Source organism: Macaca fascicularis, chromosome 3, assembly GCF_037993035.2.
Source record: "Macaca fascicularis isolate 582-1 chromosome 3, T2T-MFA8v1.1".
NCBI lineage: Eukaryota > Metazoa > Chordata > Mammalia > Primates > Cercopithecidae > Macaca > Macaca fascicularis.
The window spans coordinates 149,302,759-149,330,513 of record NC_088377.1 but is presented as its reverse complement, the minus strand read 5'-3'; the positions used below and the strand labels follow the sequence as shown (position 1 = coordinate 149,330,513).

Sequence of the window (27,755 nt, the reverse complement as noted above, 5' to 3'; positions counted from 1 at the left end):
ACCTGCTAAAGGCAAGAAGAAGGGTTCACCACATAGTTCCAAAGGTCTTCAACTTGCCACAGCCAACTGAAAAATCAAAATGATTGAACCCTTTGGGAATCAGTATATTGTGGCCAGGCCGGTGTATTCTACAAATGCTTTTGAGGAAAATCATAAAAAGAGAGACAGACATCATAAGACATTTCTGGATCATCTCAGAGTGTGTCTTAGGTAAGATCTTTTTTAAGGTATAGGCATTAGGAATATATTTTTGAAGCACTTTCACCTACATTTTCTAACTTTCCAACTCTCCTTTCTGGCTCTAATCCACAGCCTACAGTCCTTTCCTCTTTGGTTTCCAAACCTCCTACTCCCTGCCAGAGTTGGAAAGGTAGTGTTTAAAATGAACCCCATCTTGGCTTATCAACACAGTCTTTCCAAATCAGACAACAAACAGATGGGAACAGAGGAAAATGCTCATTTGAAATATTACATGATTCAAGCTGAGGATGACAAATAGATCTATTATGGTTAAAGAAAAGCAAGCATTTTAAAAAATTCTTTGTTGGTGACCAGAGGGCAGCTGATTATGGGTAAAGAATGTTACTGGGAGTGAAATTACTAGTTTAATCTTTAGCAAATTACCATCTTTACCAATTTCCCACCGACAGTTAGGTACTAAACTTAAAATTCGATATTAATTGACTGACCTGTGGCTTTCCATGTTTTCAGCTGTTCCCCACAAAAGGCCAAGAGAACTGTCCTCTCTTTGTTCCCCATAGCATCTTGGTTGCCAGCATATCGGCTTAAGGAATGGTTGCTCAGTGATATTGTTTCTGGTATCAGCACAGGGATTGTGTCCGTACTACAAGGTACATTTTTTTAATGTATAATTTATATACCATAAAATTCATCCTTTGAACGTGTACAGCTCAGGGGCTTTTCATATATTCACTAGGTTGTGCATCTGTCACCACTATCCAATTCTGGAACATTTTCACCACCAACAACCCCTAAAAATCACTTACCCATTAACTTCACATCCCCCTCTACCCTTTCTTTATGGATTTGCCTATTCTGGATATTTCATGTGAAAGAAATAATACCATACATAGCACTTTGTGTCTAGTTTCTTTCACTCACTGTAATGTTTTCAAGGTTGATCCATATTGTAGCATGTATTGGTACTCCATTCCATTTTGTGGACAAATAAGTATTCTATTGTATGGACATATCACAATTTTTTAATCTACTCATTGGTTGATGAACATTTCAGTTGTTTCCACTTGGGGGCTATTATGAGTTATGAGTAATGCTATTTTGGACATTTGTGTACAAATTTTTGTGTGAACATGCTTCAATTTTCTTGGGTATGTCACTAGGAGTGTAATTGCTGGATCATATGGTAACTCTACATTTAATCATTTGTGGAATTGCTAACTTATTTTCTAAAGTAGCTATGCCGTTTTACCTTTCCACTAGCAGTGTATGAGGGTTCAAATTTCTCCATATCATCAGCACTTGTTATTGTCCATCTTTTTTCTTTTAGCTATCCCAGTAAGTATGAAGTGGCATCTCATTGTGGTTTTCATTTGCATTTCTCTAATGACTAACAATATTGAATATTTTTTCATGTGTTTATTGGCAATTTGTATATCTTTTGAAAAAGGTCTATTCAAATTTTTTACCCATTTTTAAATTGGGTTATTTGTCTTTTTGTTGTGGAGTTGCAAGGGTTGTTTCTATATTCTGGATACCAGACCCTTGTCAGATACACAATTTGCAAATAACTTTTTCATTCTGTGAATTATTGGTTAACTTTCTTGATAGTATCCTTTGAAGTACACATTTTTAAATAGTGATTAAGTCCAATGTATCTGTTTTTTCACTGGTTGCTTATGCCAGGGGTCCCCAGTCCTCGGGCCACAGACTGGTTCAGGTCCGTAGCCCGTTAGGAACCAGGTCACACAGCAGGAGGTGAGTGGCACATGAGCAAGTGAAGCTTCAACTGTATTTACAGCCACTCCTCATTGCTCTCATTACCTCCTGAGCTCTACCTCCTGTTAGATCGGCAGCAACATCATATTCTCACAGGAGTGCAAACCCTATTGTGAACTGTGCATGCAAGGGATGTAGGTTGCATGCTCCTTATGAGAATCTAATGCCTGATGATCTGTCACAGTCTCCCATCACCCCCAGATAGGACCATCTAGTTGCAGGAAAACAAGCTCAGGGCTCCCACTGATTCTACATTACGGTGAATTGTATAATTATTTCATTATATATTACAATGTAATAATAATAGAAATAAAGTACACAAAAAATGTAATACACTTGAGTCATCCCAAAACCATCTCCCCTTCCCTAGTCAGTGGAAAAATTATCTTCCATAAAACCAGTCCCTGGTGCCAAAAAGTTGGGGACCGCTGGCTTATGCCATAGATGTCATTTCTAAGAAACCATTGATGAATCCAAGGTCATAAAGATTTATACCTATGCTTTCTTCTAAGAGTTTTATAGTTTTAGTTCTTACATTTATATCTTTAATATATTTTGAATTAATGAGGTAACTTATTTTTAGGGTCCAATCCTAAATACCCTAAGAACCAAATGAGAAAGTCTTTGATTCCTCTTGTACAAAATAAGGACTCTGCTGCTTGTGTGTTTACAGGTTTAGCATTTGCTCTGCTGGTCACCATCCCCCCAGGCTATGGGTTGTATGCAGCCTTTTTCTCAACCATAATCTACCTTTTCTTTGGCACTTCCAAACACATATCTGCGGGTAAGTCAGTTACTGAGCTGATTAATGCTCACATTGTTTTTTCTTTATGAATTTTATTAGCCATACATTGTATCAATTCCAAATTGCACATAATCCAGGAGAAGAGTCATGTTCTCTTGTGAAAATCGGGACCAGGGATTGAGAAGGAGGGCAGGGTCACAGATGGCAGTCATTTTATTTATTTATTTATTTTATTTTTTGAGATGGAGTTTTGCTCTTATTGCCCAGGTCCTTGGAGTGTGATGGTGTGATCTCGCTCACTGCAACCTCTGCCTCCCAGGTTCAAGCGATTCTCCTGCCTCAGCCTCTCAAGTAGCTGGGAATACAGGTGTGCGCCACCACGCCTGGCTAATTTTTTGTATTTTTAGTAGAGACGGGGTTTCTCCATGTTGGTCAGGCTGGTCTTGAACTCCCAACCTCAGATGATCCACCCGCCTCGGCCTCCCAAAGTGCTGGGATTACAGGCGTGAGCCATCACACCTGGCATCGCCAGTCATTTTATATGCTCTTATTCTGTGGTTGAAAGACAATATGCTTTAGGGAGGCATATACTGACCAAGATTCACCCACTGTTAATTAGGTCCGTTTCCGATTCTGAGTATGATGGTGGGAGCAGCAACTGTAAGATTAGCTCAAAATTTCCCTGGAAATACAGGATCGTCCAACAACTCAACGAGTAATTCTTCATCACTAGATGACTACAAGGTGACGGTGGCGGCATCAGTCACAGTGCTTTCTGGAGTAATCCAGGTGAGCACCTTCTCATGTAACTTGCCCACCTCAATCTGTTTGCCTTGACTGGTACACATCTCTCTGTTTTTCCTCGCCACTGCCACTCCTCCCCGTATTCCCTTTAGTTTATGTCTCTCCCTCGTGGCCCATAAGAAATACTGTAAGAAGGGTCACTCATCACAACCAGAGGGAGAAGAGTGGGTCAACAGTATAAAAATGAATGAATATGGGTCTAGACAGAAGGAAGAAGGGGAATGGAGAGGCACGAACAGTGACAAGTGAAATGCTTCAACATATATCTGGGAATTGATAGACTCAAGAAACAGCATATCGGGAATTGATAGAGTCAAGAAACAACCGTATGCAAGAAATCGTCATACTGGTGGCTTTAGAATTTTTTTCTTTAAATCTTCAGCAACAGTAATCTAGTTGGAAGGGATGGGGGCTTTGAACTGCTCATGTCAATTTTGGGGAAAACTGAAAAGGATTATGGTAGAGTCTCACTCCCAAGCCATATGCTGACACCCCTACTGAATAGTGAAAATGTCGTGGACTTTTTGAGATGTTGCCTAAGTTTATGGATAATGATATTATTGGTTAAGACCATTTCTTAAAGAAAGAAAAAGTCAGTTTCTACAAGGACATAAGCATGTGTCTTATTGACAATTTGGTTAGTTATTTCTAATACATTTCTGAACCTAGTATAGAAATGGAACCCAGCTGGGCTTTGGGCAGCCACAGCTCTGGCTGTGGTTTGGAGACATGAGCAGAAAGACAGGTCAAGCATCCAAGGGAAGGAGAATCCACCCAATTTACCTTATTGCAAAACAATGATGCTTTAGGGGGGAATTAACCATCTTTTTCCCCCAGCTAGAACCAGTTACCTCTGATGTCCAATATGCAGTTATGTATTTCTTAAGCGAATTGAGCAACTTTGAGGAAATATCAGTAGACACTCACTAATGCATGCTCCAGCAGCTAGAAAGTATAACTTAAGGCCGGGCGCGGTGGCTCAAGCCTGTAATCCCAGCACTTTGGGAGGCCGAGATGGGCGGATCACGAGGTCAGGAGATCGAGACCATCCTGGCTAACATGGTGAAACCCCGTCTCTACTAAAAAAAAAAATACAAAAAACTAGCCGGGCGAGGTGGTGAGCGCCTGTAGTCCCAGCTACTCGGGAGGCTGAGGCAGGAGAATGGCGTGAACCCGGGAGGCGGAGCTTGCAGTGAGCTGAGATCCGGCCACTGCACTCCAGCCTGGGCAACAGAGCGAGACTCTGTCTCAAAAAAAAAAAAAAAAAAAAAAAAAAAGAAAGTATAACTTAAAATTACATCAGCAAATTTATGAGGGCCGATGCTAGGTAAGATTCTGCTAGAAAAGGCCTATGAGTCTTCCTATGACACTTAAAAATAAGGGTGAGTGAATAAGCCTGTTACTTCTTGGGGGCAAACTAGACTTATATCCTATGTGAATACCATGTAACGTTCCACCTGAAGGATGGGGTGGAAGGGAAGGAGAGGAAGGAGCCTGGATGGGAGGTGTCCCTGGAGGCAGGGACATTTGCTTCCTCAAGGCATATACATACAGGTTGAGCCTTTACATTTTGTGTAATATTATTTCAGTTGCGGATCCTTGAGTTTGCTGAGGCGTACTCCTAATCTATGCTGACAAAGGTTTTTGTTCTCTTTCCAGTTGGCTCTGGGGTTTCTGCGGATTGGATTTGTAGTGATATACCTATCTGAGTCCCTCATCAGTGGCTTCACTACTGCTGCTGCTGTTCATGTTTTGGTTTCCCAACTCAAATTCATTTTTCAGCTGACAGTCCCATCACACGAGGATCCATGTTCAATTTTCAAAGTAAGTATTTCTTTCACTTAAAAAATACTGAAATACATGAAACTCACTGCTGTATTCTTAGAGAGCTTTCCTTTAATGCCTTTGCCATGGGGTTTACCTACAGGTTGTAAAATGTATTCATATTTAAAAAAAAAAAAAAAGTAAATCCAGGCGTGATGGCTCATACCTGTAATCCCAGCACTTTGGGAGCCTGAGGCAGGAGGATCCCTTGAGCCCTGGAGTTCAAGACCAGCCTATGCAACAAAGTGAAACCTCACCTTTACAAACAATAAAATAATTACCTGGGCATGGTGGTACACATCTGTAGTCCCACCTTTTTGGGAGACTGAGGCAGAGGATCGCTTGAGCCCGAGAGTTAGAGGCAGCAGTGAGCTGTGATGGCGCCACTGCACTCCAGCCTGGGCAACAGAACAAGACACAGTTTCAAAAAAAAAAAAAAAAAGAAAAAAGAAAAGAAAAGGTAGCAAGAGAGCAATACTGAAAGTCAACCATATCTACCATACAGCTAATGTGAACAACAAAATTAAGTAACACTTACATTTGACTTAAGTATTTTCCAAAAGGAAAAAATATATATATTTATATTTATATATATAAAATATTTTATATTTATATATTTTATATATATTTACACACACACATACATATATATGTTTTTAAAGCTTTACCATTTTGTCCCAACTTTTAAAATGTTTCTAAAAATCTTATTTTGAAAGAAATTTGCTAATTGAGTTACGAGTTTTCCTATTTCTTGAAAAGCAGGTCTCATTCTTTTAGAATTGAAGTTCTTGGGTCCTTTTTGCATCCTATTTAGAAAACAAAAGACAATTTACCAATATGTAGATAAGGCAGCAGTTCTCCCTTCCTCCAGAGGATGCAAAATAGAACAGATAGTGTTCTTAGTTTTACAACTTGGGACAAAATGGTAAAGCTTTTAATAACATAGATTTTGTTTTTTGGAAATATACTTGAGTCAAATATAAGAGAAGTGTTACTTAATTTTTTTTGTTAACGTTAGCTCGATGGTAGATGTGTTTGATTTTTAACAACTCCCAACAGTTTTTGGGAGTTGAGATAGAACTTGCTCCAAATTGGAACCAACACTCTCTCACTTCCATTCAGAGGTATTCCAGAAGTGGAGTGTTCTAGAAGCAATTTGGGATCCAGTTTTGGCCCGCTTGAGCTTTTTGGGGCACGTGGATATGGAACCCAACTAGTTTCAAGAAGTAAGACCATGCATAGTGCACAGTTAGCCAGAAAACTATTTTCCAAAAGTGACATAGAGAGTCAGCTAAGAAATGTGAGGGGATCTAAACCCCCAAAAAGGGCCAGGAATTGAGCATACTAAGCAAAACTATCAAAGATCAGAAGTTATTCCCTGGACAGAGTAGTGATGGCTGTGAAATAAAAAATGATGACCAAAGAGACCTAATAATGGCAGGAGACCAGTGGTAAAAACGTGAAAAGTATCCAACAAAATTTGACACTAGCCAAAGAGATTCCCAGCAAAAATGCCAGAAGCATTCTTAAACTAGTGTGCCACCTACACTATGCTAATTTACTCTTCTCATATCTCCATCTCTACTCTCTACAATTTCACATTCACAATTAAACAGGAACAGAACAGGAAATCGCTATCAGTCTCTATCAGTCTTTTTGCTTCCATGTTTATTTTTATTCGTTTGGAGAGGTGTTGTATCCAAATTATGCATTAATATAGGGCTTTGGTGGTTTTTGTTTTTCTAATTGTAGGTACTATACTCTGTATTCTCACAAATAGAGAAGACTAATATTGCAGACCTGGTGACAGCTCTGATTGTCCTTTTGGTTGTATCCATTTTTAAAGAAATAAATCAGCGCTTCAAAGACAAACTTCCAGTGCCTATTCCAATCGAATTCATTGTGGTAATTGATCATTTTCAGACTTTGTCATAGTTACTCTACTGTTTTTATGTTGTAAATCCTTCACCATCTGTAGTTCAGGAGGTTTTAGTGGGGCAGGTCATCTCTGCAGTTTCTGGGTATAATGTTTCGCATGGTTTTCTTCTCATTCAGAATTTAATAACTTCCTCTTATGATTTTGAGTTAATTTTTTTCCATGTGAGACAAGGAGAGTGCAGAGAGCACAACCTTTGACAAAATGTCGTGGTAGAGCCATTTGAATTAAAGCTGTGGTTCTCAATCCTGGCGGCATGTTAGAATTGCCTCCGAATTTCTTAAAAAGTAACAAAGCCTGGGCTGGAGTTCTTATTTAACAGGTACAGAAGTGGGTTTTGGCAATTTATTTTTTTCAAAGCAAAACTCTTACTTGCATCTCACATTTCTAACCTGGGCCATTTGCAACTTTGCAGACCGTGATCGCAACAGGTGTATCCTATGGCTTTGACTTTCAGACAAGGTTTAACGTGTCTGTGGTTGGGAAAATGAATCCTGGGTAAGTGTGTCTTCCATGATGGCATCACCATGCATGAAGCAGAGAGTTAGCAGTAGTGACAGGCGAGGTACAATCCGAACTGCAGGTCACCCTGCAGGTAACTCTCATCAGAATCCTCCCTGCACCCTGCATCCCTAACGAAGACTCACTGCTTTCCTTCTAAGAAGGAGCTACAAAGAAAAGCAGGGTCTGCAGTTCCTTTTTTTTCAGCCTCCCCACAATGAATGCAGTTCTTAATACCAGAAAGTTTCTACTTGTGGAAGAACTCACAAACAAGACAAGCAGGGACGCAGACCAGCAGAAACTCACTTGAAAGTAAACGTTAGCAAACTAGTGAAAGTATACAAATAGGCAAAGTAAGGCTAGACGCGGTGGCTCATGCCTGAAATCCCAGCAATTTGAGAGGCCTAGGTGAGAGGATCACTTGAGCCCAGGAGTTCAAGACCAGTCTGGGCAACACAGTAAGACTCCCATCTCTTGTTTTTTGTTTTTTGTTTTTTTTTTTTAAATATATATATATATATAATACAATAAAGAAAAATAGGCAAAGTAAATGGCTTCTCCTTATAAAGAAACACCAAGTGAAATCAGATTTCCTTGTCCATAAATTACTATAAACAATATGTAATGCTTTGTTTGAAGTTACTGAAGCCAAGTTCTGAAAGTTCAAAAGAGACACTGAAGGAACACAGGCACGCCACGTGAGCAGTCCAGATAGGCACACTCTGTCCTTTCTCGCAATCAGATTCAAAACAAGGGTAGGGCAACTTTTCCCACTGCAAAAGGATGAGAAGCCCCGTTTGTACAAGAATTTTAAAATGTACTTCATTACATTTCGTGGATTGAGAAGGAAGATCATTTTGTGCTGTTTCTTCTAACCATAGCATCAGTTTCTTCCAACTTACCAATGAAAGGTTTTCCTGTTTTATTTTTTAAAAAAAGACTTCTCTCCCTCTCTATGCTTAACAAGTATTTGAGAATTCCAGAAATCAACATTTATATGTTTTTTTTTTTTTTACTTTAAAACAGCCAAATTCTTTTAAAGGCAAATATATGTATTTTTTATTTTTTTAAAGAAAAAAAAATTTATTACCAGATCTTCATGTGTTACACTTCATGAATCTCAAACGTCACTTTTAATTTTTAAAGTTTTAAAGTGGAAATTAGGCTGAAACTGAAAGACTATTTCTAGGGTTTCCTTCTATTCTGCCACTTTCAAGTGATTTCACTTAACTTAAACGTCTTGGGAGACATAAACCAAATAGAATAAATAAATAAATAAATGTAAAGTCAAACAGGATCTTGTCAGAAGGGTTTGGAAAATAAAAGATAAACTTAAGATCACTGAGTTACACCTTAAACACCTCAACAACAGTCTTATTTAGTGAGTATATTTTCAATGTCAGTGTACCTCTCTCCACAGTGTGTGGGGTATGGGAACGGGTAACCATTACATTCAACAGAGAGGCAGTGTAACCTAGTAGGTAAGCTCAAGTGTTCTAGAGATAGAGTGCCTGAGATTTGATTCTGACTCACTTTTTGAGCTTGAGCACATTACCAAAAACTCTGTGCCTCAATGTCCTTGGCTGTAGAAATGAGGCTAAAAATACTAGCTATCAAGTAGGATTCTTTTAAGAGTTAAGTGAGTTAATACATGTAACATATTTAAGTGCCTGACTTACAATAAATGTTCAAATTACACTACTATTGTTACTAGTTTAACACCTAAATTAGGTAGCAAGCACTTGAGCTTTTTATGTTCCTTTTTTTTTTTTTCTGGGTGATAATTAAGTAGGTATTTTAGGTTTTTGTTGATTGCAAATAGAATATAACTGGAAGGTAGTGATTATTAATTATTGCTAACCTGCTGTTCATGAGTATGCCACCTTAGAAGTTATTTTGCAAAGTCTCATACACTAAATACAAATAATTTGGCTGAAGAAAAGTGCTCATTGAAACAGTAAAGGAAACATAAGGGGTATATTCAGATTCCAGAGGGATCCTGTAATAATAGCTAACAGGTACTTTGTGTTTTACAGTGTGTAAATAGTATTTGCATTTATTATTTGACCCTCCCACTAAACTGTGAAGAAAAGAGAACAAGGCTGGGAACCATGGCTTACGCCTGTAATCCTAGCACTTTGGGAGGCCAAGGCAGGTGGATCACTTGAGGATAGGAGTTCAAAACCATCCTGGCCAACATGGTGAAACCCCATCTCTACTAAAAATACAAAAATTAGCCGGGCATGGTGGCGGGTGCCTGTAGTCCCGGCTACTTGGGAGGCTGAGGCGGGGGGGTCTCTTGAGCCTAGAAGGTGGAGGTTGCAGTGAGCTGTGCACTCCAGCCTAGGAAACAGGAGACCCCCATCTCAAAAATCAGAGAACAAGTGTTATTATCCTCACTCTACAAATGAGGAAATTGTGACTCGAGAAGGGCAAGTGGTAGAGCCAGGAAATGAACCCAAGTCTTTAGACTGTAAATCTTCATCACACCATTGTGTCTACGGTGTTCAGAGACCAGAACAAAAGAATAATAAAGTCCTGGTTATTAAAAAAAACAAAGCAACATTCCAAGCTAACCTTTGGATTTATAATGGCATCAGAATATGGTATAATAGTACTTCTTCAAAATTAAAGCTAAAAATGTAGTACCATAGACATTCACAAAATGTGGAAGAGCCATTCAGAAAGAGTTGATTAGACCTAATTAACCCACTTCCAATAAGTCTGATGTCAGAAATAGACATTTACAGGAGTGGAACATTTTAGTAAATTGATGTTGAGTTTGAGATACATGCACCTTTTATAATACAAGTAGTAAATATAATTGAACTGATCTACATTCATGAGGCATAAACACAGAAGTATGCCCTGTGAGTTGAAGGTTTCTCTGACATATATCACCTTAAAGAGAAACCACTCTCCATTAGGGTCATGGTTGGCTCTAGCATTTCTGTGTAGTGTAGGGCAGTCCAAGGCCCATCTGTTTACCAGGAGCTTTCCATGAAAGGTTATTATTATCAATGGAAAGAAGACTTTTTTGCTTTCCTTGTCTCACAATTGTGTTTGCTCAAAGGGCCTTCATCTATGGATAACTATCGGGAGCATTTTGAGTAATACTTTGCAACCCAGCATAACAATACGAGTGGAATAGAAGACACTTTACAGGAAGCTTATAGGAATACATATGCACATTATAACGTGGTTCTACTGGCAAAATCATATCTCATTTACCACTATCCTTGGATTGAATTTGCAATTTTTTGCCAAATTCAGGCAGTGCTGCTTTTCAGCAGTAAGAAAGCAGATTGCAAAGTTGTCAGTGGAGCTAAATTCTTGTTAATCATACTCCAAAGTGAGACACAACTCAGCCTAGATTGCATTCATTCATAGATTTGTCCAATGATTATATCAGTTTATAAATTGGTTGGTGACATTCAGACTTGCTTAATTTTGATTTTAGATTTGAGCCCCCTAATGCACCTGATGTGGCGGTTTTCCAAGAAACCATAGGAGATTGCTTTGCCATCGCAATGGTTGGATTTGCAGTGGCCTTTTCAGTTGCCAGCGTCTATTCCCTCAAACACGATTACCCACTTGATGGCAATCAGGTAAGTATACAAACTACACTGGGTCTCAATGGGCAACTTTAAATAATATTTTGCACACATAATATCAATGGTGCCACTTCTGAAAAAGGTTCCTTCTTGTTTTCCTGTCAGGAGTTAATAGCCTTGGGATTGGGTAACATAGTCTGTGGAGCATTCAGAGGATTTGCTGGGAGTACTGCCCTCTCCAGATCAGCAGTTCAGGAGAGCACAGGAGGCAAAACACAGGTATGTCAAGATATTTGCTGCAAGCACCGTCCTAGCATTAGTAACTAGGAAATTCAAGCCAGGGGAAAAGTTGAGTTGGTGATAATAATTTTTTATCCTCACAGATTGCTGGGCTTATTAGTGCCATCATCGTGCTGATTGTCATTCTAGCCATTGGATTTCTCCTGGAGCCTCTACAAAGGGTAACACTGTCTTTGGACAGCATCTCTCCTTTTGGTGGTAAATCAAGGACCCTGGTTCTTAAATTCTGAAAGCACAAACTAAACTAGGGGAAAGGAGGTAATGACAAACTCTCAAGTACTTTTCTTAGCCAATACTCTGTGTGAGCCAAAAATATTTCTTTTCCCCTGGCAACGTGTTCTGAATGTTAGGAACACAGATGCCCAACCTGCCTTACCTCCTCTACACTTTGCATGTGCATAGCCCCAAACAGAATTAATGTTGAAATAGGAGGGCACCTGGCACCACACCTTCAATATGCATGGACTGAGTCGAGGTTTTCTTAAAGGTTAAGGTAATCAGGCCCTCTCTGTAATTCAAAGAATGGCGCTACCAGCCACACAACTCGTTCTTAGGAACACACTCTGAAGCTCCTAGAACTTTGGTTTAACTCCAAGACCAACACTGTTGGATTATGGGATGGGAGTGAATAGCCAGCACAGACCTCCCAGCCCTACTCTCATGCTCCTCTGCCTGTAAGCTTGAGGGTTTAGTTTAATGCTTTGTAAACTGTTGCAGCACTCAGATGTAAAACATACCATCAGACCCTGGAAAGCAAAGGCTCTCTAGGAGACATGATGACAGTAAATACATTGTTCCTGTGGTTTTAATATAATTTTGAGGTGGTACATGGAGCCCTGCTGACCTCCTTCTAATCCTGGCTCTGCCACTTATCATCTATGTGATTTTGGGCAAATTACTAAACCTTGCTGAACCTCAAGCGCATTTGTAAAATAGAAAGAGAAATAATACCCACTATAGAGAGTGACTATAAAAATAAAAAGAGCATGAATGTGAACTACTTAGCTGAGGGTTTGGCATATGATAAATACTTGATAAATGATAGTCATTATTGTTAACATTATTATTCTTCTACATTGCATTACACTTCTGGCTACAAAGGACATATAAATATGATACAGCCCACCAATGTCTATTGGCTGTTACCTAGGCCTTTTTTCCTTGTTGGTTGGTAGCCGAACGGTGACTTTGGTCCCAGGTTTCTAGACTCCCAATGTGGTCATCTCAAAAAGCTCACTGGCCAAATCCATCTTCAAGCAGGGCAGAGAACAGTTTGCTAAAAATATGCATTCTCCATAGGCTATCCTTCTGATTTCAAAATAAGTGGCATAAAAGGAATGAAAAAGTCACTACTAAAGAAACAGAAGAACGTATCTCAATAAAAATAAACACACACACACTCACCCCTACAGAGAGAACTCCACCCTCTCATACTTCTCCCTGGGTATAAACTTGGGTTCTACCTAGCCCACATCAATTTGGAGACACTAAAGAAATAATTACCAAATCTTGTCCAAGATTTAATCAAAGCCCTTTTTTAAAAGGGTCCTGTGATATGTTCTTTTTAGATCATTGTGGTCAGGAATGTCTTTCTTTCATTCACCTGAATAACTATTTTGCTTCTTTTTATCATATGAAGGCAAAATAACCCATAGGAAAAGCTCATAATAGGTATTTGTTGAGTTCTCACTGCGTGTCAGCAGAGCTCTAAGCATTTTATCTTCATTTAATCCTTTATATCAAATGCAGTATGGATACCAGGTTCCTGCGGAAATTATCCCCCTTTCCTTTCTATGATTTCTTAATGCTCTGTAATCTTTACTTTAAAAGTACTCTGTTATATATGTATGTCATTGTAAATTATTTCAAATTGTTTTTCCGTAGAATACTGACTAGTTGGGAAATAATGCCCAATAAAAAAAAGAATTCTCTTCGCCAGGTGTCTCTTGACATAGTTTATACTTAGAGAATTTAAAGTCCCGCAAAGTGGAGAGGCCTGTTGTACAGTCCTCTGAATTCTTCACCTAGCTACCAAAAGGTGACATCTTACATAGCTGTAGTACAATATCAGTACTATACATTAGTATAGTATGTTAAGTAGATTACAGACTTTATTCAATTTTCAGCATTTTTTAACTGGCATTCACTTGTGTACCAAATTTTTTAAAAGTCACTTAAGACCATATTTCTTCTAAGTTGTGACCTCTATTCTCACAGTTAGTAAAATTAATTGCTTAGATATTATATTATAAGGATTACCTGTGAAAATTAGAAATAGGCAGATCAGTTCTACCGTCCTCAAGATATAAAAATAAAAACTGCGTATGGCTTTTCTTTGTACATTGTGTTTTCATGGTATAGCAGTATACAAATTCCATACTCTATTCAGAATAAAACAACGTAAATTGGCAGGGGGAATGGGAGCGTGAGGGGCATGTTCCTACAATTATGTTAAAATCCAAAGAACAAAGAGAATGTACTTAGCTATTTAGCATTTTTCACCCTAACTGTCACAATACCTGCAAGACAAAAGATCACATTCTGGCAGTGGAAGAATTGGAAGCCTGAAGTGTGGCTGTAGGGATTAGTACTGGCCTGGGAAATATTCATTCGTTGGTTCAGCCACTCATTCACTGACTAATTTTAAAGCCCCTCCTATATGCATTTAACATAGTAGGTTCTGGGGATACAGCAGGAACTAGATGGATATGTTTCATGCTGTCTCAGAAAGCCCGCCTCAAGTCATCTCATTCCAGGACCTCAAGCTCCCCAAGCTATTATTATTATTATTTTTTAACAAAGAGCAACCCCCTTCTCCTTGACTCCAATAAACAAACACACATTAGACTGTCTCTGCTTGGGAAGAATTTATTCCAAGTGTTTATCTGTCATATGTCTGAAGGTCTGCCTTTCTCTGTCCCAAGGTGCAGGCTACTAAATGCCATCAGATCGTCTATCTCATAATCACAAGAGCAGTCTAGGCCTTGTCACTGTGGTGGGGACAAAGTCATTCATAGGAACAGGTCAGAGTCCCAGTTCTGGTGTGTCCTGCGTGGCATCGCACACCGGAAAAGGGTGTATGCTTTGATTTGCTTTGAGGCCCTTTAAAGCACACACTTATCTACAGCCTTAACCTTTGCTTCCATATGATTTATTTCATTAACTTAAAGTACATCTGATGTTTATGTTTTTCACAGTCCGTCCTGGCAGCTTTAGCACTGGGAAACTTAAAGGGAATGCTGATGCAGTTTGCTGAAATATGCAGATTGTGGCGAAAGGATAAATATGATTGTGTAAGTAGAGGCAATAGTATTTGAAAGAGAGATAAATCACAATAGCATTTTAATGTTAATGTGAAATGCATGTTTATATTGTAAACTAAGTGAAATTTTGTTTCTATATATCTGTTCAAAATAACATTAGTTTTATTTGTTATTTTTAAATTGCATACTCTAATGATCGTTTTCTGGGACTTTAAAAAAATGGGCTACTTTTAATTTAAAAGAAGGGGCTCCATGAAACACTAGTCTGGAACTTCCTTAGGCCTATTCTAAAAGTTCTTGCAGTAATCCGAAATACTACAGAAACTCTTGGAATTTTAGGGTATGCATGGCTTCTGTTTTTCATTACATAATGTGTTTGTTTCCACGAATCTGTGAAGAACTTAATTTCCGAACATTCCTTTTGGAAATACTCTCATTTGGAAAGGCTCCCCCTTGCTCTCACATGCTTTGCTATTTTAACAGGGTCAAAGTCTGTGGTATAAAAATGCTTGTTAACATACCCTTAGGTATTTAAAGATCATAACTAGTAAACTACAGTTGATTTACTTTTGTGGGGCATTTTAACACCCTTTTGGCATGCTAAAATTCTTATAAAGATAGCAACCATCAATTAAATCCACAGACCAAAACATTAGTATAAGCTCTACCAGTTAATTTGTTGATTTTTTTTTTTTTAAGAGATAGGATGTCCCTCTGTCAGCCACGTTGGAGTGCAATGGTGCCATCCTAGCTCACTATAACCTCAAACTCCTGGGCTCAGGCGATCCCCCTGCCCCAGCCTCCTGAGTGCTATGACTACAAGCTGCACACCACCATCCTCAGTTAATTTTTTAAAATTTTTTGTAGAAACAGATTCTCACTATGTTGCCCAACTCCTGGCCTCAAGTGATCCTCCCACCTCAGCCTCCCAAAGTGCTGGCATTACAGATGTGAGCCTTCATGCCTAGTCTAATTTGCTGATTTTAATGAACAGCAGCTGGTTATATTAGGTTGGTGCAAAAATAATTGCGGTTTTTGCAATTATAATTATCACTGTGACAGACAATTCCATTTCCTAAATGGGTTGGAAATGGGATTAGAAATGAATACACTTTCTTTGAATCCTCTTATGTTTGCTTGTGTTTTTGTGGCCCAGAACCTGAGCCAGCAGAAACGATCTCTTGAGACAAGTGTCTTCTGTGCACTTTGCTCCCTTGCCCAAGATGACAACTTCCAACTTCCACCACGTCTGGCAAAGTTTTTAATTTTTGTTTTTTTTTTTTTAGAGACAAGGTCTCACTGTCTCTACAAAAAAAGAAAAAAAGTTTTTTTAAAGACCCCATCTCCACATTGTACTTTAATCAAAGTAAATTGTAGTGTATATGTTGCTTTCTTTTCACAGTTAATTTGGGTCACGACCTGCATCTTCACCATTGTCCTGGGACTCGGGCTAGGCCTGGCAGCTAGTGTGGCATTTCAACTGCTAACCATCGTGTTCAGGACCCAATTGTGAGTGCTCAAAGTGCTCTGCATCCAAGCATGCTTGGACCTGCCCAAATCAGAAGAGAAAAAAAAATGTCACTGGCTAAGAGAACAGTAGTTGGTTGATAGGTGTGCATTTCTATCAGGATGGGGTAGTTTATCCTCCCTCCAGTTGCTCATTTCAAGGCCTGAAGGGCAATAGCATGGCCCAGCTTTAGAGTATCAGCCCAGGGAGGAGACCTGCTGTTGGTCTGCTCCTGGCTTTGACTCCAGTTCAAATAAATCATATAAATCTCTGAGTCTGTTCTCCCAGCTATAAACCAAAAGTAATTCTATTCCAAGCAGGTTTAATGTCTTTGCCTTGTACTTGTTAAACATGGAAATGTGCTACTGAGACTGAGATTCTTTCCATCTAGTGGATGGATTTCTTTTATAGGTTGTTAGATTGCACTCATACCTTTAAAATATGGAGCTGGATTAGAGAACTTCTCAAAGGCCCCTCTTACCTTAAAATTCTACAAAAGCCGTTTGGAATTCTTGATTTTTAATAATAATTCAGTCCAAGCATCTTTTTTGTTATTATTTATTTATTTATTATTTTTTGAGACAGAGTTTCGCTCGTCGCCTAGGCTGGAGTGCAATGGTGCAATCTCGGTTCACTGCAACCTCTGCCTCCTGGGTTCAAGCAATTCTCCTGCCTCAGCCTCCCAAGTAGCTGGGACTATAGGTGCCTGCCACTGCGCCTGGCTAATTTTTGTATTTTTACTAGAGGTGGGGTTTCACCATGTTGGCCAGACTGGTTCATGAACTCCTGACCTAGGGTGATCGGCCCACCTCAGCCTGCCAAAGTACTGGGATTACAGTCATTAGCCATGGCACCCAGCCTTGATTTTTAAAAATCTTTGCCATGTAACATCACTACCATGTGGTTGCTGAGCCTATTTTGAATTACATGGTGTGACAGAGAAAGAGGCTTCCTTGGGAACTAAGGAGTTCTAGAACAGAAGTTGTTATCACAAAGTCAATCCCTGACTGATGGAATACATCGATATTGAAATACTCCTGCACTCTTTCATTTATTTATATTTCATTCCATTATTTACTGGGAACCCATCAAACATAGAGACAAACTAAATGGTCATTAGCAAGTCATTTTACTTTTCCATGTCCTCATCCATACAACTGGGTAATCATATCTGCCTTACCTCATGGAATAACTGTGATATTCAGAAACAAAATGGCAAAAGCATATGGAGTGCTTTATAAACTGTAACATGACAAATGGGAGGCACCTTTTAGGTGCTGTGAGAGGACACAAAGATAAGTAAAACAAGGTGTTCACCTTCCAGAGTCTCTGATAGCATGATGATTCCCCAACCTTTTACATTTTGAAAAGTGAGCCTGCTTTGGTATGCTGAGGAAAAAAAATCAGTGTTAGCCTTATAGGCTTAACAAACATACATGAATGATTTACTTGGTGTTTTTCTCCCGACAGTCCAAAATGCAGCACACTGGCTAATATTGGAAGAAGCAACATCTATAAGAATAAAAAAGATTATTACGATGTAAGGGAGATTCATTTTTTTCTTTGACTTGCTAAATGATATTAAGTATGGATCTAATGGGCACCATCTAACAATGCTTCTCTGCCTTATAGATGTATGAGCTGAAAGGAGTGAAAATTTTCAGATGTCCATCTCCTATCTACTTTGCAAACATTGGTTTCTTTAGGCAGAAACTTATCGATGCTGTAAGGTTTGGGGTTATTTAATGTTTTTCCTTGTAATCTTACTGAATATCTGGGAATGTCATTATTCTGTAAGGTCATTGTTGAGGCTGGGTTATGTCACATATGTTGAGGTGGGGTTGTGTCAGTGTTTTTTGTCCCATGTCCCAGAGCAGATGAAACTACCTTATGGGAGTTTGTTAACAGGTTGGGAAATAAGCCTTTTCAGCTGACATCTAATATAGAAGAATCCTTTTCTCAAATTCTGCTGTAGAGTAAAAAAAAATTACCACATTTTGGGCTGCTGGCTTTTAGTAGGTGTCATCCTACAGATTTTCTTTGGGTATCAACTTCAGAAACAATGAAGGAGCATTTAATATTTGACTGCATCATCAAGAGATTCAGTATAGCAGTTGTAAATGAATAGTTAATACTGAATAACAATAAATACTGAGTGTCCCTGGCAAACTGAAGAGATGATGACAAGGAAGCAATCTTGACAGTTAACAAAAAAAACTCAGTCCTCCCTCTTGAAATATGCCTTTGGTCTCTCTGTACCTTGCATAGAGCCTCTGCCTTAAACCTTAACTATTATTATTAGTTTGATACGCATCAGATATTTTTCTACCCACTTTTTTGTTGTTGTTTGCAAAATGAGATTATATTGTATATTTGGTTTTCTGTACTGCCCTTTTCTTTTTTTTTTTTTTTTTTTTTTTTTGAGACGGAGTCTCGGTCTGTCGCCCAGGCTGGAGTGCAGTGGCCGGATCTCAGCTCACTGCAAGCTCCGCCTCCCGGGTTCACGCCATTCTCCTGCCTCAGCCTCCCGAGTAGCTGGGACTACAGGCGCCCGCTGCCTCGCCCGGCTAGTTTTTTGTATTTTTTAGTAGAGACGGGGTTTCACTGGGTTAGCCAGGATGGTCTCGATCTCCTGACCTCGTGATCCACCGGTCTCGGCCTCCCAAAGTGCTGGGATTACAGGCTTGAGCCACCACGCCCGGCCTGTACTGCCCTTTTCAATTACTCTAGTAAACTTCCATCTAACTATATTTTTTGTCAAGGATTTGTTTTGTTTTGTTTTGGTTTTGTTTTGAGACAAGGTCTTGCTTTGTCACCCAGGCTGGCACGATCACAGCTCACTGCAACCTCAAACTCTGGGGTTCAAGCAATCCCCCTGCCTCAGCCCCCCAAGCAGATGAGACTCCAGGCATGTGCCACTATACCCCACTAAGTTTTAAATTTTTTGTAGAGACAAGTGCTTGCTTTGTTGCCCAGGCTACCCTTGAACTCATGGCCTCATGCAATCCTCCCACCTCGGCCTCCCAAAGTCTTAGGATTAGAGGTGTGAGCCACCACGCCTGGCCAAGGATTTATTACATAATTTGATCCTCCTCTCTTATTTATCTGGAACTAAATATTACAGCAATAAGAATTCATTAGTGTCAAAAAAAAAGATTACCCTCAAATATAATACTAAAATTATAAAATAAAATTATATAATAATAAATAACATACAATTATATAAATTTTAATGATAAAAATTACATACAAGCAGAATACTTATGTAGGTGCCACTCATACTCAATAAATAGAAAATAAATAAAATAAAACCCCCTAAGAGTTGTGTAGGTTCCAAACACAAACAGATTCAAACAGAGTTTATGTCCATTCATGGATAATTTATGGATGAATCCTGGACTGTGTTATACAAAAACTTTTGGCTGTTGGTAACTGCATACAGGTGGAGTAGACCATGGGTCTGACACAATGTTGTTGCTGATGTTGTTTAAACCACGTTTAAATTTTGTCACAAATATTTTTATTATCTGTCCCAATCCCTCAAATCACTCCAGTTAAAGTTGTTAGAATTATGCTATATACATAACAGAATATTGAGTACTCTTGTAACATAGCAATGGGTTTCTCAGGTTGGCTTCAGTCCACTTCGAATTCTACGCAAGCGCAACAAAGCTTTGAGGAAAATCCGAAAACTGCAGAAGCAAGGCCTGCTGCAAGTAACACCAGTAAGTTCCTTGACCACATTTCTATGCATTATAGCTAAAAGCTTAGTAAAGGATGATTCAAGGGGTTAGTTCCATTCCTTTAAGTGAAATGCAAGATAAACGAGGGATTTCATGTGTCAATGAGTGTTATATTTTAAAATGACATCCTTTTGAGGGTCTCCCTAAAATTTTTATTCTCCTGGGAAAAGCACCAAACACAAGTGTCTACAATCTTGTTGTTTTGAGACAGTGTCTCGCTCTGTGGCCTACGCTGGAGTGCAGTGGTGCGATCACAGCTCATTGCAGCCTTGACCTCCCAGACTCAAGCGACCCTGCCACCTCAGCCTGCAAGTAGCTGAAACTACAAGCACATGTGCCACCACGCCTGGCTAATTTTTTAATTTTTTGCAGAGATGGGGTCTCACCATGTTGCCCTTGCTGGTCTCAAACTCCTGGGCTCAAGTGATCCTCCCACCTCGGTTTCCTAAAGTGCTGGGATTACAGGCATTAGCCACCACATGTAGTCCAATTCCATTGTTTGGCTCAACTCTGAATCAGTGCTTCTGAAACTCACTGACTATCTCTGACATACACAATATTTTTCTTGGTCACAGTTTTTACGCTTGTTATCCTCTCCTGCAGAAAGGATTTATATGTACTGTTGACACCATAAAAGATTCCGACGAAGAGCTGGACAACAATCAGATACAAGTACTGGACAAGCCAATCGATACCACAGACCTGCCCTTCCAGATTGACTGGAATGATCAGCTTCCTCTCAACATTGAGGTCCCCAAAATCAGCCTCCACAGCCTCATTCTCGACTTTTCAGCAGTGTCCTTTCTTGATGTTTCTTCAATGAGGGGCCTTAAATCGGTAATTTCTTTGTTCTTAATGGAAACAACCAATCAATGACTGAAGGTGAAAAAAAAATTGTATTTGTGGGCTGGGCATAGTGGCTCATGCCTGTAATCCCAGCACTTTGGGAGGCTGAGGTGGGTGGATCACCTGAGGTCAGGAGTTTGAGATCAGCTTGGCCAACATGGTGAAGCCCCGTCTCTACTAGAAATACAGCTGGGCGTGGTGGCATGCACCTGTAATCCCAGCTACTTGGGAGGCTGAGGCAGGAGAATGGCTTGAACCTGGGAGGTGGAAATTGCAGTAAGCCAAAATTGCACCACTGCACTCCAGCAACAGAGGGAGACTCTGTCTCAAAAAATAATAATAATAATTGTATTTGTGGAAGGATGCTCCTTTAGGTAACATGCATTTAATTAGAAGCAAATTATAATCTTAGAGTATTCCATGGAGGGAAAGGTGGTGTTCAGTGGACTCTTGAGAAGGGCATTTTCCATGAGACTGGGTACTATATTGAAGGGAATCAAATCTATAATAATAATGTATGATGAATCTGCTGGTGGACAACTGTGCTCACATTCCTTTCAAATTTCAATTCTGTGGTGTTTTCAAATCTTTGTGGGCATAGTATCTAAATTATTCTGAAATCAGAGAAGATCTGGAAAGGTCCTGGGAAAAAATGTAAGAGTGGATCCTTTTGTTTTATCCTCATTCACCATAAGCTGATTTTCACATGGCTAAAACCCAAATAGATATATGAAAGAATAAATGTCACATGTGATTTCAAAACACGACTGACAATCAGATTGCAGCCTGTTTTCTTTCCACAGATTTATCACATTTCTAAAATAAATTAGTTTCTAACAGAAATGCAGAAACATATAAAAAGAAAATTTAAGAATTTCTACATCTTTCTCTTTTTCTTGGGTTTTCACAAAAATCTACCCAAGTGAAAGCTGACCTAAGATAAGACCTATTAAGCATGAACTGGATACATGTGAACTGGATACAAAATTAGAAAATGAAAGAATTTTTTTTTAATGTTAACATCATGTAACTCTTAAGTCTACTTGCGTTTTCTTTTCTTTTTTTGGTTTCAGTTTTTGCTTATTTTAGCTTTTGATTACTTTAGCTTACTGTTTCTGCATTTTCACACACACACCCACCCACCCACATACACACACACACACGTATTTATTTTTTGGTTCTAGCAGTATAACACAAAGGACAAGGGCTCTAATTCTTAGTTAAGTGCCTAGAAGAGGTTCTGAAAGTGTTTACTAATGACGGCAATGATATTAATGATATTAATGATCATCTAACCTGATCAACAATATAAGCTACTTTTCTTACCTTCCATGATCTTACTCATATCACTACTGGTATTTGTTCTTAGCCTAGAGACCAGAAAAATGTATAAAGATTCATTGGTGCTAGATATATCCATTCATTGTGGACAAGAATAATTAGCAACTCATGGTCCGTAGGTTCTTTTTTTAAACTTTTATGCAGCAAGAAAGCTCTAGTTGAGATCATCCCAAAGAATACACTATTTTAAAATTAAATCAGAGTTGTTCTTATGAGTTTGAGACAGAACATTTTCCCATAATACTCCCTTCAAGAATGATCATTTTTAACTTCTTACTGAGGAGAAGGGCTCCTTTATTTGGGTTTATTTCTGTCATAGAGCCTTGGTTTTAACTTTAGTATCTTTTGACACTATTATCTCTTTTCAAAATGTTAAAGCTTCTGAAAGCAATACATCACCCGTAAGGTATAATTCTGATTGTTTTCTTTATATTTCTGACAAGTGAAACTGTTCCCTAAGGAAGATATACTTTCTTTTTAACAGATTTTGCAAGAATTTATCAGGATCAAGGTAGATGTGTATATTGTTGGAGTTGATGGTAAGTGGCTTTATTTTTGCTTTATGTTCTGACAATCACTTCAGGCTCAATGCCAACTCTCAATCTAGACAGCCTCTCCAAAGAATGAGTATTTTATATAAACAAGATGAAAATCTAATTTGCAGCCAACCCAATAAAAATCCCTATGGAAACAGCATCTTTGCATTTTAGTTGTGTTGATATGTAATTAAATAAATTCTACAATTTGAATCCTGATTTCATAGGCAACAAAGGAGGAATATATTAACTATTTTTTACTCTAAATTTCCTGAAAAAGTAGCCTTGTTTTCTGTCTCTCTTCCTCCCTTCCCTTGCACTCTCCAGCCCATAATAATTTGGTTTAGCTTCACCTGCTGATGAGACCATCCTTGCCAAGGTTATCAGCAATGTCCAGATTGTCAGGATTAACTGCCTTCGTCTCAGGTCCCTCTGCAGCAGCGTACTTAAGCATCAGGCGCTCTCTCTAGCATTTGTCTTTGAAACTCTCTCCCTTCCTGACTCTGGCAAGACATTTCTGATTCACCTCCTACCTCTCAAACATCTCCTCAGGGTCAGACATTGGTTCAACTCCCACTCTTTCAGTCTTCCCCAAGCTTCAAACTTACACTCGATACCATGGTTCTAATTCCACAGACTCTTTCTAGTCAATTTCCTACATGTTTATTATTTCATGTATATCTACTTGTTAATGAATCCCCAAACTATACCTCCAGCCCAGACCTTTCTTCTGAGCTGCAGACCAATGGACTCGACTGTCCGGATATCCCCCAGGCACCTCAAATACATATTTTTAATAAACTACGTATATGATTCCCCCTCCCAAAAATACTTCTTTCCTATCACAATCACTGCATCACTGCTTACCTAGTTTTCCAGATAGAAACCCTGAAACCATCACCAATTTCTCCTCTCCTTCCCTCTAGTCAGTGAGTCACCAGGTCCTATAAATATTTCCTCTTAAATCAGTCTCTTCCTATCCATTTCCAGAACTTTAATCTAGACCCTTCTCATTTCTCAACTAGGCCTTCTAGAAGGACTTTCTAACTAATATCCTTGTCCATCCCTATAATGCTCTCCCATCCTATTTTCTGAAGAAAGCTTCTTCAGGCAGTTTTCCGACAATAACTGAAAACATTCTTGCTTCCCCAGGCAGGGCACTGGGTCTTCAGACTGTTTGCATCCACAGAATACACACATATCAAATAACTTTGCAGTTCAGTTTGTGTCCCTACTAGACTATATCTCTTCCAGGGCAGGTATTGTTCTTGCTTACCTTCTTATTTCCTGTCTCTTCCCTAGATCCTAGGACATCATAGGCATTCAGTAAAGACTTACTGAATACCTACTATTTATCAGGCACTGTTCTGGGTGCTGGGAATACAGCAGTGAATCTGACAAGCCCCTGTCCTCATGAAGCTTATAGTCGCATCGGAAAGCCATATAATAAACAAATAAAAGCATATTTCAGGTAGTGATAAGTGCTAAGAAAAAAGCAGGGTTAAGAAACAGAGGCTGGGAGTGGTGGCTCATGCCTGTAATCCTAGCACTCTAGAAAGCTGAGGCAGGCAGATCACTTAAGCCCCAGAGTTTGAGATTAGCCTGAGCAATATGGTGAATCCTCATCTCTAAAAAAAAAAAAAAAAGGCCGGGCGCGGTGGCTCAAGCCTGTAATCCCAGCACTTTGGGAGGCCGAGACCGGCGGATCACGAGGTCAGGAGATCGAGACCATCCTGGCTAACCCAGTGAAACCCCGTCTCTACTAAAAAATACAAAAAACTAGCCGGGCGAGGCGGCGGGCGCCTGTAGTCCCAGCTACTAGGGAGGCTGAGGCAGGAGAATGGCGTGAACCCGGGAGGCGGAGCTTGCAGTGAGCTGAGATCCGGCCACTGCACTCCAGCCTGGGCGACAGACCGAGACACCGTCTCAAAAAAAAAAAAAAAAAATTAGCTGGGTGTGGTGGTATGTGCCTGTAGTCCCAGCTACCCAGGAGATTGAGGTGGAAGGATGGAAGGATCACTTGAGCCCGGGAGGTCGAGGCTGCGGTGAGCTGTGATCATGCCACTGCACACCAGCCTGGGTGACAGAGCAAGACTGTCTCAAATTAAAAAAAAAGAAAAGAGAGAGAGAGAGAGGAAAGAGAGAGAAGGAAGGAAGGAAGGAAGGGAGGGAGGGAGGGAGGGAGGGAGGGAGGGAGGGAGGGAAGGACTGCTAATCAGGGATGTCCAGCAAATGACATTTTTAGTAGAGACTAGAATGAAGTGAGGCAGTCAACCTTGACAGTACTTAGGGGGAGCTTTTTAGGGAGAAGAGACAAGTGGTACACAGGTCCTTCGAAAGGTATAAAATTGGCATCCTTAATCTCTTCCTTTCTACTGGATCCTGTCCCTAAAATATACAGACGTATTCCAGTTTCAAGACTTTAAAAAAAAAACTTTTAAGTTCAGGGGTACACATGCAGGTTTGTTACATAGGTAAACTCATGTCATGGGGGTTTGTTGTACAGATTATTTCATCATCCAGATATTAAGCCTAGTACCCATAAGTTATTTTTCCTGATCCTCTCCCTCCTCCCACCCTTCACCCTCTGATAGGCCCCAGTGTTTATTGTTCCCCTCCATGTGTCCATGTGTCCTCATCATTTAGCTCCCACTTATAAGTGAGAATATGCAGTATTTGGTTTTCTGTTTGCATTAGTTTGCTAAAGGATAATGGCCTCCAACTCCATGTACCTGCAAAGGATATTATCTTGGTTTTTTTAATGACTATATAGTATTCCATGGTGTATATGTACCACATTTTCTTTATCCAGTCTATCATTGATGGGCATTTATGTTGAGTCCATGTCTTTGCTATTGTGAATAGTGCAGCAATCAACATACGCATGCATGCATCTTTATAACAGAATGATTTATATTCCTTTGGGTATATACCCAGTAATGGAATTGCTGGGTCAAATGGTATTTTTGTCTTTAGCCCTCTGAGGAATCGCTACACTGTGCTTATACACTGTTGGTGGGACTGAAAATTAGTTCAACCATTGTCAAGGCTTCCTTATAATTAAAAATATCCCCTTGATCCCAGGAACCTTTAATTTACTAACAATTTTACCCTTTTCCATCATCCCAGATATCTTGGAAAGTATCTGTTCCTGCTGTCTCTACTGCCTGGCATTCTTTTCAGTCTTTATCAAAGATTATCACCTTCCTTGTCATTGCACACCACCCTCTCCATCCCAGATCCTGGTGGCCACAATGCCCTCCATGCTCCCTCTCCCTCTATCACTGAAAGCTTGTCTGTGAACAGAAGAATCCATCTCCATGATTGTGTACCTTCTCTTCCTCCACTTTCTTCCAAATCCTAGGCACTTTTAGATGGTACCTGCTCAAGTTTTCCCAGATACCCACCAAGAGGTAACTTTCTCAGAATTTTCATAGTACTTGATCTATATCTCTCTTATATATTCAACAAAAAATATGAAGACATACTATGTGTTGGGAATTATTCTAAAACTAAGAAAACAAGGAAAAAAACTAGATTGCTCCTTGCCCTCATTATTATACAACACGTTTTCTGTCAGTACTACAGGAATATATAAATAAATGTTCTATCTTCCTTGAGGGCAAGATTCAGGTCTAATTTATCTTTTGATCTTTCTTATTACTCAGCCAGAGTTTTGCACATGGCAGACATAAGGTAATAGTTGGTTGAGTAATCCATGTAAATGAATGCTGTTTAGTGCCTACAAAAATGGGATTTCTCAAAGATGATTAGAGGTAAGTGGTAAGGAAGATGTTATCTTATAAAACCCAGCAGCTTTGCGAAAATGGGCTACAATAAAGAACCACAGCATATCACTGGTCCATAAACATATGTTCCATTTTGGCAGAATCCTAAATTTTAATAAGAAGCCACACTTGATACTCCAATCATTAAGCAGGGAGATCAATTCACTAGGCTCCTGCCTAAATGAGTTTTCTTCTAGGAACTACTGTTTTTCATTTGCTCCTTTGCCTTCCTCCGTTTTACATTAGGGCATTAATTTTTTTTTATTACAAAGGTATTTGTTAGTTCCAAAAGACATTGTACTAAAGATAGACCAGTATTATACCACTGCAACCTACAAACAACCAAATGTCAATGAAACGCACATTTGCAAATGGAAGGTGAAATTACTAGCCTCAAGGAAAAACTGGTGGTCAAACAATTGTTTTTTTCCTAAAAGTTACTGTTTTTCTCTCTTCAGATGACTTCATTGAGAAGCTTAACCGGTATGAATTTTTTGATGGTGAAGTGAAAACCTCAATACTTTTCTTAACAATCCATGATGCTGTTTTGCATATTTCGATGAAGAAAGATTACAGTACTTCAAAGTTTAAACCCAGTCAGGTACCAGCTCTTTGATGACTTTCACAATTGCATAAGCAGCCACTCCTTAAATTTCTCATTATTTTTCAACATTAAAAAAAACCAGCCCCTAATCCCTATTTCCATTCTCTTTTTCTCAGGAAAAAGATGGAAAAATTGATTTTACCATAAATACAAATGGAGGATTACGTAATCGGGAATATCAGGTAAGATTCTTCAACAGGTTTATCTTCACCTAGACATCACAGCAAAAAAAAACAAAAAACAAAAAAAAAAAACACCTTCAAAGTAGTGAGGCCACTTCCTGCATGTGGCAGAAAGTCCAGCACTTGCTTGAGCCTCTGTGCCTCACCCCTAGAGAACTGAAGCAATGCTAACCAATCTCACAGGGAGTTTTTGGGAAAAGAAACTCAGACCCGTACAAAAAAAGGATGAAAAAATAGTGGTAACAGATCTCCGTTAATGCAATATTGAGCATATCTTCCTTTATTTTTCAAACCACTTACAACA

At 39.2% G+C, this 27,755-nt stretch overlaps 1 protein-coding gene across 1 annotated transcript; it reads left to right on the top strand.

Moving 5' to 3' along the window:
- SLC26A3 (solute carrier family 26 member 3) lies at positions 1–27,755 on the top strand. The gene is made up of 19 exons (XM_015447926.3): positions 1–210; positions 712–851; positions 2,651–2,761; positions 3,342–3,511; positions 5,186–5,350; positions 7,103–7,255; positions 7,702–7,784; positions 11,248–11,395; positions 11,507–11,620; positions 11,725–11,802; positions 14,839–14,934; positions 16,307–16,413; positions 17,882–17,951; positions 18,044–18,136; positions 20,041–20,136; positions 20,758–20,991; positions 22,826–22,880; positions 27,124–27,266; positions 27,386–27,755. Exons 1-19 carry the CDS (start codon positions 80–82, stop codon positions 27,482–27,484), a joined length of 2,286 nt encoding a protein of 761 aa, XP_015303412.3. The 5' UTR covers positions 1–79; the 3' UTR covers positions 27,485–27,755.